The 13,132-nt window shown below is 31.2% G+C and overlaps 1 protein-coding gene across 5 annotated transcripts in view; it reads left to right on the top strand.

The window, feature by feature from the left end:
• LOC110996839 (UHRF1-binding protein 1-like) overlaps positions 1–13,132 on the top strand; it is a 31,657-nt gene that overhangs the window by 208 nt on the left and 18,317 nt on the right. For all 5 annotated transcript variants that reach the window (XM_045631574.1, XM_045631570.1, XM_045631572.1 and 2 more), the window contains exons 2-13: positions 421–622; positions 1,236–1,346; positions 1,528–1,605; positions 2,818–2,922; positions 4,016–4,142; positions 5,046–5,206; positions 5,959–6,109; positions 6,360–6,486; positions 7,011–7,116; positions 7,293–7,404; positions 7,490–7,581; positions 8,505–8,640. In XM_045631574.1, coding sequence (XP_045487530.1) covers positions 421–622; positions 1,236–1,346; positions 1,528–1,605; positions 2,818–2,922; positions 4,016–4,142; positions 5,046–5,206; positions 5,959–6,109; positions 6,360–6,486; positions 7,011–7,116; positions 7,293–7,404; positions 7,490–7,581; positions 8,505–8,640 — 1,508 coding nt within the window. The remainder of the gene's footprint in view (positions 1–420; positions 623–1,235; positions 1,347–1,527; positions 1,606–2,817; positions 2,923–4,015; positions 4,143–5,045; positions 5,207–5,958; positions 6,110–6,359; positions 6,487–7,010; positions 7,117–7,292; positions 7,405–7,489; positions 7,582–8,504; positions 8,641–13,132) is intronic.

The raw sequence follows: 13,132 nt of genomic DNA on the forward strand, positions 1-13,132 counted from the left end.
ACTTTATGATATCGTATTGATATTTATTGTTATATTTATTTACGATAATCAGGATAATCGTTATAAACTAATTAGGTATAAATTAAGACTTTATTAGAGACAGTGATATTGTAATGATACGTAATGAATCTTTCATAAGTCCTCTAACTAGTAAGATCTTTTCTAAGAAATTGAAAAATAATATTTTTATATATTTTTCTTTCTTTTACTTGTACTAAATTTTTATGACCAACATAATACAGCAATGTAAGGTAATGCTTTAAATCTTATTAATGTTGGATTTCTCAAGAAATGCAATATTAAATTGTTACTCTGGACTTAGTGACTTTTTAAAACACAATGTCATAACCATGATAATGAAGATCAAAAACAAATGTAACGTAAGATTGTTCTAATTGAAAAATAAAACTATTCTTCCAGATATACAAAGAATTTATCACCCGAACAAATATCATTGTCAGCCCTCCGAGGCTCTGGTGAGCTTCAGGATTTGACCTTAGATGAAGACTTATTGACAGATTTGTTGGAACTTCCTGGCTGGGTGCGCTTGACATCAGCTAAGTGCAACCGTGCATCATTTAGAATACAATGGACCAAGCTAAAAACAGTACCCATTGTTTTGGTAAGTGTACATAATATATAATAATTTTTTATACTTAAGCCTAGCAAGTACACAGTCTTATACAAAATGATTGCTGTATTTTTTAAAGCCAATGTCAGTAGATCAAGGATTGGTAATTGACGAAGCGAAACTTAATTAGATAATGCTTGTAACTATGTTATTAGTTTTTATAGCATATTGGTTTATGAAAATGTTATAATATTTTGCTACTGAACAGCCGTAGTACTGAATAGCAGATTATATGCTATTAAGATTTGTTTTGAACTACATTTTTCAATTCAATGTTCGTTGTATGTTCAACATTTGATACGAGAACTGGCAGTAAATGTAAAATTAGAAGCATTCAATGTATATTTCTTTTTGGATGTTCATTATGTCATACCTACATGAATAAATAATTTTTTTAGAAAAAAATCCTCATTTTCATCCCAAATTGTAAAAAAAATAGATTTATTATTATTACCCCTTTTGTATATAAAGTGCAAAAGACATAAGCTTTTAAATCAAGTTCCATTTACAAACCAAAAAATGAGAGTGTAAAATTACACTATTATATATGTAAACATTTTAACATAAATAAGCATATGTTATGCATTAAATTGATTTCTTTCAGAACCTAGATGAAGTGCATATAGCATTGGAAGTATGTGAGGAGCCGCGGGTCATGAATCCCAATGCGGCAGCTGCTATGCCAGTTCCTGGGAAATATAGTTACATACATAAGGTAAAACGGTATTATTTTGTTAGTCTAGATAATTCGTATCCTATCAACTGCCAGTAACTAATTTTTAAGTATAATTATTTTAATTTATATGATTAAAGTAAATATGAAAAGTTATATATGATTTTATAAAAATGGTGTATAATTTAGTATTTAGCTTACCTAGATTTATTTTTTATTTCAGGTTATAGATGGCATTTCAGTGGCTGTGAATCATGTTCAAATAGATTTTAATTGTGATGCATTCACCAGTAGTGTTCAGGTAAATTTATATATTATTATTTAAGTATTTAATTTAAAATATACTAGCTAGAACTAGCAGTTAATGTAAGTTATAATAGTGTACCTCCTAACATTGATTTAATATAACTTTGTACTCTAATCTAGGTTTGAATTTTTTAATGAAAAAATAATTATAATTTATACTATTTTACAATTATGTTTAATTAAAACTTTATATGTTTTATGGATATCATGGATGAACATCAGAGTCAAAATGCAAGCTTTAGCAATGCCATTTGTACCTATTACAAATGTTAATATAATGATAAAATCCAGAACACAGATATTTCATTTTAAAAAAAGGGCATGCATACAAAGTACACCTGTCAGAAATGAAACTTCTTTGTAAATTAATTATTAATAAGATAATGGCCCCAATAGATGGTCACTTATTTGTATATCTATTTTCACACTGTATGTAAATGATAATGAAATAAATAAAAAATCTATGTTTACTGTACAAGACGTTAAGCGACAAAATTTCCATCTAAAGTTCTTATATATAACTACTAAATGATTACATCAATCAATAGCGTATATTTTTTCTCGATCTCCCTTTCTTACACTATCTCAATCGGTCTCAATCGCTCTCTCTCTCTCCTTCTACAAAAACGCTGCACAATTTCGTGACGTTCCATCAAAAATGTACTCTCATGCGCCCAAAGAAGTTTAGCTTCAAAATTCATTAATAATACCGTTTATTCCTTGGTATCAATTTACCTCCTATTTATATATATATATATATATATACTAGCGGATCCGACAGACGTTGTCCTGTCTATACGTCTTTAATTTGAAAATTTCAAACTTTTTTTAATAAGCATTTCACATTCTGGACCATTTTGATGAAAATTATTATTCAAATGTTATGACAATATCTAAAGAAATTAAAATTCGAATATTATTTAAAATTTGACAGTGCGATGGTAGCGCCGTCTGTCGGATCCAATGTAAAACATTCCAAAATCAACAACTACTAATTAATTAAAAAAAACATTGTCCAGCGGACAAAATTGTGAATCTAAACCATTCTCGAATCTCCACGAACACACACAAAAATTTCATCAAAATTGGTCCAGTCGTTTAGGAGGAGTTTAGTCACACACAAGAAATATATATATTAAGATATAATTTTCTAAAGTTACATTTTTAAATGCTACATGTGTGATAAAGACAAAACATTCCTGTCTAGATCTCAAGAGTGACGGTAGAGTCACGCACACCGGATGGCAGAAAGGGTGATCTAAGACTGACTAGAATCAAATCCCCCGACACAGGACAGCTGCTAATATTTAAGGTAATATGAACTATTAAATTATCATATTAGAATCAAGAATGTAAAGAGTTTTCCTAAATTGCGCCATCTTTTTCCATAAAGAAGGAAGAAAAAACCAAAGAGATGATTTGACTTTCCGTTTGACCGATCTCAATAGAATATTGTTTGCTTTTTTATATTCTCCTGAGAAAAAAATAATAATCTATGAAGGCGAAACAAATATTATTTTCCTATTACCAGCTTCTTAAAATAATACATTCCTATATTATTTTAAGAAGCTGGTGTTTTTGACGCTACATGAAAACAGAAAATGTTTATTACGTTTCAACTTTGTATAATTCTTTTTTTTTTAATTGTCTAAAAATATAGTGCAAACTCTAACGAGACTCCTGACTTTGCATATTTTGACGTTACAAAGAGTTGTTATTAAATGAAAAGAAAAAAATCTGTAATAGAAAAATAACAGTTTACTGACTAGTATTAGTAATAACATAAAAAAAACTTATTTGAGCGCTCTTGCGTATAGTCTGTTATTTTCGCTTGACGAATGAAAATACACCATAATTTCTGGTGCAGCAATCTTTTGTATTTTTTATATTCTATATTGCGGCGTCTTCGTGATAAAGCACGTTCGAGTAATGCCAATTTGTAAACATAAGAACGAATTTCTTAAAAAGTTCGGTACGTATGATGCCGAAACTCGATAAAGCGATAAAATTTATTTATTTTTTATTTGTTTATTTCCAGTAAATTTTCCTATCTTAACAGTTACAACTAATGCGATAGAATTCCATAATATTACCCACACCAACTAACCTACATACAAACATTAAAAAATTCAACTTAAATTCCTTAATCTTATAACTAACAATATAGCAAGCAACTCTTGTGAACTCAGCCAGCGTACAAACAAATAGGTTTACCTCAATGGAGATTTTGTTAATTAAAATAACGTACACATTTCCGTAGTTTTAACTAATCTCGGCAACTTAAAATGTACTTTTTATTATTAAATTGTCGTTATAGAGGGTGGGTGCAATGCTATGTAGAATTTATCATTGTATCGAAGACATGTTTACTGTATCTGTAAAGGAAAATCTTATTACGTTTTAAGGAATTGGAGTGGCAAAGTGCCAGAATAGAGGCGAAGGCTCATGGGGTCGCGGCAGCTAATTTGCCGCCTTTGCGTCTTCTACTCGGAACTACGCATTGCCGGATTGTGATCAAAAAACGTCTGGCTGGTATGTCTTTTAATTTTTTTCCAATTAATATATATATATATTTGGAAACGGAATTGGCGAAAATTGTATTAAAAACACTAATTGAAAATCCTTAATTGAAATGATATATTGATTTATTACTTTATTATATCTATAGTAACCTTAGCCACATCACACAATATTTTGTATTTTCTTGCCTGCTTTACGACCTTGATTTGCAAACTGGTAATAAATGTAAATTTAGAATTAATTTACCTAACATCTTTTCTGTTGAAGTTCATAAGTGTACTTTGTTTATAAGTAAAATATTGGTTATTATTTTGAGTGCTATCTTCTAAAACACGTAAGCACTGAAAGGTTTTATATCATAATCGAATAAACACACACATATATGTAGGTATATAAATATATACAGGAAGTCCCAAAGTTATGGAAAATGAAGGAAAAGTACTGCTAGCACAGGTGGCTGGTGTACTTTCTGATTTTATGACACATCCTTATTTATTATGTGTAATAAAGATGTTATTTCTTTTTCTTCTCTCTGATATACAAGAGATGCAAGTAAAAACATTTTCCTCGATAAAGTTTTCTTAGTTTTATAAGCAGACTTACCGAAGCCGAAGTTTAGAGTTGAGTAAAATTATCCGTTTATCAAATCAAATCAAATCGTTTATTTGCTAGAATAGTCTTACAAATAGTTACATAAATTACAAAAATCCGCCACATATAAATAGGCATGCAAATGTCATCTTATATTTTATTTATTTATTTATTTACATAAATACATTTATTATCCTTTCATACATGTATGTACTTCTGTTCATGTTCTTATAATAATTTAAAAGCCGAACACATATACTGACATGAAGTTATAAATTTTGCCATAAAATTAAAAAAGAAACAATATATTTTGGAATTTTCTAGATTGTGCAGTGCTCGGTTCGCGTTTAGTGTTGCGTCCGGAGCCGTTGGCGTGGGCGTTAACGGACGGACAGTTACGCGCAGCTGTCGCCTGCGCGGCCGCATTGGCCGGACCGGTACATAAAGCGACGCAGCTCGCTACTAGGACCAAAGCAGCTAAAAAGGTATGAGATTACTACAAAGTTTTATTTTGTATTAGCCTACGAATATGCACTTACTATACTTAATTTTTTTTAAAGAAGGGCAATAATTTGTATGTATATTTACGGTTAGAATAACTTTATTTCTCATCTGAATCTCATATGAATTAAAAAATTCGCTTACTGAGAAAACATTACAAACTAAGACTAAATAATTATTACTAGAACGCACAGATGAAGGTACCTATACAAAAATTCACAACAAACTCGAAACGGTCAACCAAGCAAAAACATAGGTATTTGTACTGGTACTAATGGTACTGGTATTTATTACTTTTGGTATATGAGTGTGGTGATCTACTTTCTAGCCGCTCTGTGGAACCAGCTAGCCCACTGAAGGATTTCCGAGCCAATTCGACTTAGGGTCCTTCAAGAGCGTACCAATTCTTAAATAGCCGGCAACGCGTTCGCGAGCCCTCTGGCACTGAGAGTGACAATGGGCGGCTGTATCACTTATTCGTAGATGAACCTCCTGCCCGTTTGACCCCGTTTCATAATCATTTTTCAATCAAATAGGCAAGGTGATCAGCCAGACAGACAGCCAAACATACCACGTCGATTATTTGTGTTTGAGGAATGTCGGTTTTCTTGTCGCCGTTCAAGTGAATTTTAAATGCGCACATAGAAAGAAAGTCCATTGGTTCATAGCCTGGGATAGAACCTACGGTCTCAGGGATGATAGTCTCTTTTCGTACGTTAATGTTACGTGTTAACAGATAGAGGAACCAGTGCAACAGATATCCAGCCGATCTAGTTCAAGCGAGCGGGATATATTAGCTCGAATGTTCGCGAAACATGACGTACGTGAAACATCCTACCATTTGCTGGCACCGAGGATCGACTTGCATCTGTGTGATGATCCAGGATGTGAGTTAATTAAAGTTGTACCAAAAAGGCTATTTAATTTTTTTTTTTAAACAAATTTAAATCTTTAAGTACATTGTATCATTTGTGAATTTTTTAGTTTTAGTTATTTTCTAAATTATAAAATTTTTTTTTAGGAAGGAAATACACGGCATTTTTAATGAGTTTGTGAAATTGTTCATTCATATTCTTTTTAATTTTAGTGATATTTTTGTAATTTTTTTTTTATTTTAATAAAAAATATAACTTTTAGTGGGTAGATCAGAAATGCCTCAACTGGCGAACGGTGGCGCTCTCCAAGTGACGCTGGTCAGTATGCAGGCGGATCTCTTCCCCTATCACAAGGCTTCTGATGACAGAAGGCATTGGAGAGGATATAGGTAAAAATATATATTTGAATTATTCTGGTGTCTTTCTGTAATACTTTGAAATGTGAAGTCTCTTAGGCGGTTAAAAAATGGTTGGAGTTTTGTAAAAAGCGTCATTAATCATCAATCTCACGGTGACTTCTACACCGACGCTTGCGTAATAGTAGTACTAGGAGAGGTGTTTCTTCATCGAAATCCCCATCTTGTTAATGAACTCGCATAAGTATTATTATGTGGTCTTCAACGCGACCGCTCTGCAACATGCGGTCCGTTTATGGCCAGCATTAGTTACATTGAAATCTATCTCGCGCGATGGTGAACTGTCAAAATATTGTGATCTTACAATTAAACGTATTATAATATATTATTTAGTATATTCTATCAAAGTGAAACCGTCAGATTATAATCTTAAAAGTATCAAATCGTCAATTGTCCGAAGGCTGTCCCTGATTAGTCAGATTTATAGCTTTTCTTTCTTTTTCAGTGCTTTCGTGAAAAAATTTTTTTTTTATTATTTTGCATTTTTTTTTGTATAGAGAAGCAGCGACTCCTCACAGCCAGTGGTTATCGCAGGCTCTGTCGTCTTTCTGTGGATCTCTGTTAGATCTCTTGGATCCTAAGCCGGTCGCGCCCAGTGCAAAGGTAAATTAAAACATTTGTACGCAAGATGATATGTTTGTACGTTCGTTGTTATACGCGTGCTCTGCGTTAAATTAATTTTATATATATTGTTATCAAACGAGCTATAAAAAATAGTTTTGACAAAAGATCTTTGATTAAAATCAACACATCTAACTCTTGATTTTTGAATATTCTAGCCTAGCAATAAAGAAGAGAAAAATGAAGAGTCGCTACCGAACGGCGTAAGTCACAAACCGGCCTCGCAGACATCCACTTCTAATGCTCCGTCCACACAATCTACCTCACAAGGTATTTAACAATATTATATCTTTCGTAAGGCACATTTCAGAATCCAGAATTGGTCTGGATATTTTACATTTACTTGTATTTACAGCATCGCCAACACGAACGCGAATACTCCAGCAGTTGGGCAAACTGATGACTACTTGCTTAGTTTTAAGGATAGATGACTTTACGGTTTACAAGGTATGTTATGTTTATGGTATGTTTTTTTTTAAATTTATTATTATATTTGACAAAGTTTTTAAAACACAAATAATGATATCTAGGGAAGAACTCTCTAATTTCTATATAATATTTGATAAACTTTTTAAAACAGAAAAAGTTCGAAATCAAAAATAAAATTTTCTATTTTGATATATTTGACAAAGTTTTTAAAACACAAATATTGATATCTAGGGAATAATTCTCTATCTCGATAAAATATTTGGCAAACTTTTTAAAACACAAAAGTTAGGTTTCAAAAATAAAATTCTCTCTTTTGATATAATATTTGACAAAGTTTTTAAAACACAAATAATGATAACTAGGGAAGAATTCTCTATTTCGATATAATATTTGGCAAACTTTTTAAAACACAAAAGTTAGGTTTCAAAAATAAAATTCTCTCATTCGATATAATATTTGACAAACTTTTTAAAACAAAAGTAATGTATCATGGACAAAATTTTCAATTTTTGCGAATTCTTCTTTGAGTTCTATAAATCTCAGCAATTTAGATAAGATTTTTCTTAGAGGCTTCTTAATTCCACAAACTTTTTAAAACACAAAAATTAGATAACAAAGAAAACAAACAAAACATTAACATGGTAATAAATCAATCAAATCGAATTATAAAAGCAATCTCTCTTTGGCAACTCTTGCTAAAATACCCTATACATACTAATATTGACCATAAAACATCTTCTAGACCCAGCCTGGGTTGGGTCCGAATTGTAAATAATAATTGAAGATCTTTTAATTATAAGATTATTTATTATACATATATTTATACACTGTAATTATGTGTAAATAGAAAAATATAGCAAGTAATTAAGATAGCAAGGTTTCTGAAACGACACGGCGAAGGGAGTTATTTTTCATCATAGATAGGCTTTTGTGTCTTCCAGGTATCAACAGGTTCTAAGTCAAGGGAAGCCCCTCGACCACTAGTTAGCGCAGAAAAGGCCACATTACCCGGTGATGCTGGTCTTTTACACGCAGAACTCACTTTCTTCTATTATCCGGGAGATGTATGCTTCCCTGGTAAGTTTTATGTGATTGTATGACTGTGTTTCTAGTGCATACAGATTTATTTTGGAGTAGATTTTTCGTAACAGCATTGTGGCCCAATCTTGTGGAGAAATCTTCAAAAAATCGGCCTTCATATTTGGGCCTTTAAAAAATTCAATTAGTAATATTTTTTTCAAGGCTTACTTGAAAAATAAACATCATGAAAAATATTACGTATTTGTATTCTCACTAGTTTCACTAGAGATATAAAATCCGAATGTAAACAAATTCTACGATCTTTCTTATTTTCACTATAATAATAATAATAATAATAATAATTTATTTATTGCACGAATATGGTATAAAATGTCAAGGTGGTACAATTGTCAGTCGTTCGCATATTCTGCCACACACAGTGGCGCGCAAATTTATCTTAGTTTAGATTTTACATTATTAGTCAGATTCATATCAATTAAGTCAATTATCATACATAATTAAATTTATATAAATTACCATGTCTCACACAAATAATCGTTTATTGAGTAGTACGTTTTTTCTAAAAGTAATGCACTAAGTCGCTTTTTAAAGATTCTTGTCGGAAGATCTTTAAGTTCTTTCGGTAATCTATTGTAAATTTTAATTGCCATACAGAAGGCGTTTTTCCGAAATAATTCTAAATTTATTTTTGGCACAGCCAATTTCTCCCCATGTCTACTACTTACTACATTCGATTTAAAAATATGTATATTTCTGTGTACGAACAGGGACATTTCTAATATATAAATACATGGAAGAGATAACACTTTGAGTCTCTTAAATAGAGGCACGCAACTATCGATGCAATTTGCTCCACAAATTGCTCTAATACATTTTTTTTGGGCCTTAAATACCCTATTCACTTCGACTGAATTTCCCCAAATTATAATTCCATATCTAATTATAGATGCAATATATGCATGATAAGCAGCTAATACCGCAGCATGGTTAACAGTTTCCCTTAGTCGTTTTAACACAAAAACAAAACGGTCTATTTTGTTCTGTAATTTTTCAATATGTGATTTCAAATTACAAAATTTATCTATCGTTATACCTAAAAATACACACTCGTTCATTATGTCCAGTTTATTGTGTTTATATTGTACGTCTATTAGTGTTTTAGAGTTATATGTCTGAAAATGAATTATGTTAGTTTTGGTCATGTTTATTTGTAGGTTATTTGAATTCATCCAGTTGATGGCGTCGTCTAGAGATTTAATTAAGTTGTTTTTTAAATCTTGGTCGTTTTTGCCTTTTATTATAAGTGTAGTGTCATCAGCAAATAGTATACAGTTCTGGTGTATAGCATCTGGGAGGTCATTTATGTATGTTAGAAAAAGTAGTGGGGCCAAAATACTGCCCTGAGGTGTTCCGTACTCATTTTTCTTATAGTTGGATCTATAGGTTTTTTGTTTTAGTTTACAAATCTTTGTTATTTCCACATATTGCATTCTATTTTCAAGGTAACTTTTCACCCAGTTATAGGCATTACCTCTTATTCCGTAGCATTCTAATTTTTTTAAAAGTCTTTCATGGCATACAAAGTCAAAAGCCTTTGTCATGTCTAAAAAGATGCAACCTACAAGCATTTTATGATTTAAGCATTCAGTAATTTGTTTAACTAGGGTAAAGCACGCAAGGGTAGTGGAACGATTTTTCCTGAAGCCAAATTGTTCTTTTTTTAGAATATCGTATGATAAAAAGAAATTCTCTATTTTATTATACATGACTTTTTCGAAAATTTTAGATAATATGGGAATTAAAGTTATTGGTCTATAATTAGTCATTTGTGTTTTTGCTCCTTTTTTATGTAATGGTTTGATAATTGATATTTTTAGTTTTTCAGGAAAGATCCCTTCTACTATCGATAGATTAATTATGTATGTCAGTGGATCAAGTAGGTATAATGCGCATGATTTAATTGTTTTGGTATCTAAATTATCGTATCCTGTAGATTTTGTATTTTTCAACGATGTAATAATTTTTAGTATATCCGTGTTATTTATGGGGGAAAGAAAAATACTTTTATGGTTTAGAGGGATTTTAGCTTCTGGCAAATTGTTTGTTTTATTTTTAGTAGGCAGTGAGGTAAAATAGTCATTAAAAAAGTTGCATATTTCATGCGGTGATTCATATGTTTTGTTATCGATATTAATTGCTTCTATTCCTGAATTAAATGTCATGTCTCGTGTATTAGTTTTAATTACATTCCAGGCTGCTCTAGTTTTGTTTTTTGCGGAATTTATGTATTCTGCATTATTAAGTTGATGGGATTTATGTATACATTTTTTTAAGATAGATGAGTATTTATTATATGCAGACTTATTTTGTTTTTTATTGTGCTTATTTAAATGATATTTTAGGTATAACGTTCTTTTTCTTATACAACATTTTTTTAGCGCTTTAGTAAAGAATCTATTTTTGATAGGCTTGAATGTATTTTTGATTTTTAAGATCGGAAAGCACAAATTGTAAAATAATGTTATAGTGTCATGGAAGTTGTCGAATGCTTCATTTGTTGTTGTGGAGCTGTATACGTCCGAGAAGGTAAGGCTTGATAGACACCTCATAAATGTATTAGTGTTTTCTCTATTGAGTTCTCGTCTGTATATATACCAGTACTTTGGGATATCTTTCAAGTTTTCGTTTTCTTCGAGTGTAAAAGTCAGCGATTGTGCGGTCTCATGGTCTGAAAGTGCCAAGTAGTGGAGGCTCGCTTGTGTGTCATTTATGTTACTTGCTATTAAGTCTAAGCAGGCGTTTTTACGTGTTGGGCGCTTTATATGATTTTGTAAATTATTATTTTGAAGAATAGAGATAAGTTCTCGGGAATTTTTATCATTTTTTAAAATATCAATGTTCCAGTCTCCACATAATATTAGTTTTTTGTTGCGTTTCCTGCATAGGTTACTTAAAAGTTGTTCTAAATTATATAAAAAAGGTGTTACATCTAACTTAGGAGTCCGGTAAATACATATTATTATTAAGTTGTATTTACTTATTTCAACGCCACAAAATTCGAATTGAAGAGGTATTGCGAGTCTAGGGTAACAAATTTCCTTGTATTTTAAATTGTTTTTTATTAAGACGCACGAACCTCCTCGGCGTTGGTTAGGCCGAGAAAATGAAGAGACTAATCTATAATTATTTATCTTAACGTTGGATTCACTACCTTGTTTAATAAAAGTTTCTGTGAAACATATGATGTCTACATTTCCTAAATTTCTTTGCAGGTCTATGATGGCTATATTAATCAGATCTTGTTTGTTAAGCAACCCTGCTATATTTTGATGGATGAGTCTTAATTTATTTTGCTTATTAGTTGCAACGAAAAAAATTCTCACCGGAAGGCTGGTTTTTATTTATAATATTGGTACTTGGCATTTTAAAAAAATTTGTTATTTTTAATTGTACAGTGCGAGTTGAGTTTGTGTGACTATGGATGGATTTATTGTTGAGATTTGTCTTATGCTGTGTATAATATCGAATGTACTCGATTTCCGCGTTTATCTTATCACATAAATTGAAGAGGTGTTTTGTATGAGAATAGGGTGTGTTTTTATCGTATTTCGAGTGGCGTATTTTTAAGTAGTGGCAATATTTATAATTAGATATTATAGATTCTAAATGAAAGTTAATTAATTTTACATTTAAGTGAGTATTATACTGTACATTTGTTATAAACACCTTTTGCTGTCGCAGTTGGTATAGCACATTACACAATTGTGCGATGAAGGCATAAGGCCGTTTATCATTTGCACCTATTACCAACATTACAATGTCCTTGGGCTTAATTACGGACTTATTAATCTCACCAATACAGCTACTAAGAATCTGTGCACTAGTAGCATTGGGCTTTATAAACGAAGTTATTTTGTAATTTTCCTTTTGCATATTTGATCTTGATTTTATTAGTTTATGTGTTAAGCCACAAGCTTGCTGATCCCCAAATATTATTATTTTGGGTTGATTTTCTATTGCTTGACCATTTACCGTCTTGACATTGTCGTTTTGAATATCTGATTTTGTTGTTCTTATAGTGACATCTATTGGCAGCTCCCTAATATTCTGATTGTGGTTTTCAATATTTGGTGGGAATTCTTGTATACTGCGCTTTTTAAGTTCTTTATATTTGGAAGGGCAGTGACTGCAGGCGGATTCTGCATTTTCTTGGTTTTGCTTTTGTGGTAATGTGTTGGCAGTAATATTATTGGAAGGTGAAGAATAATTTTGTTTTAGTTTATTTATAGTTTCCTTCTGTTGTATAATTTCAAGGCTTTTGGTGGAATTTTCAAGTGATAGGTTCTTAATTTTTTGATGTGCTGAATCTAATTCTAATTTTAATTTTTTTATTTGCTCCAGTAATTCGTAATGTTCATCTAAACCTCTCGTAGATATTTCTGGTAAACTTCTTGGATCAGAAAAGTCATAGTTTGATTGAGCAGAACTAGATGAAGTGTTAAGTGATTCAATAGATCTTCTTTGCTTT

This window comes from Pieris rapae, chromosome 16, assembly GCF_905147795.1.
Source record: "Pieris rapae chromosome 16, ilPieRapa1.1, whole genome shotgun sequence".
In the NCBI taxonomy this organism is placed as follows: domain Eukaryota; kingdom Metazoa; phylum Arthropoda; class Insecta; order Lepidoptera; family Pieridae; genus Pieris; species Pieris rapae.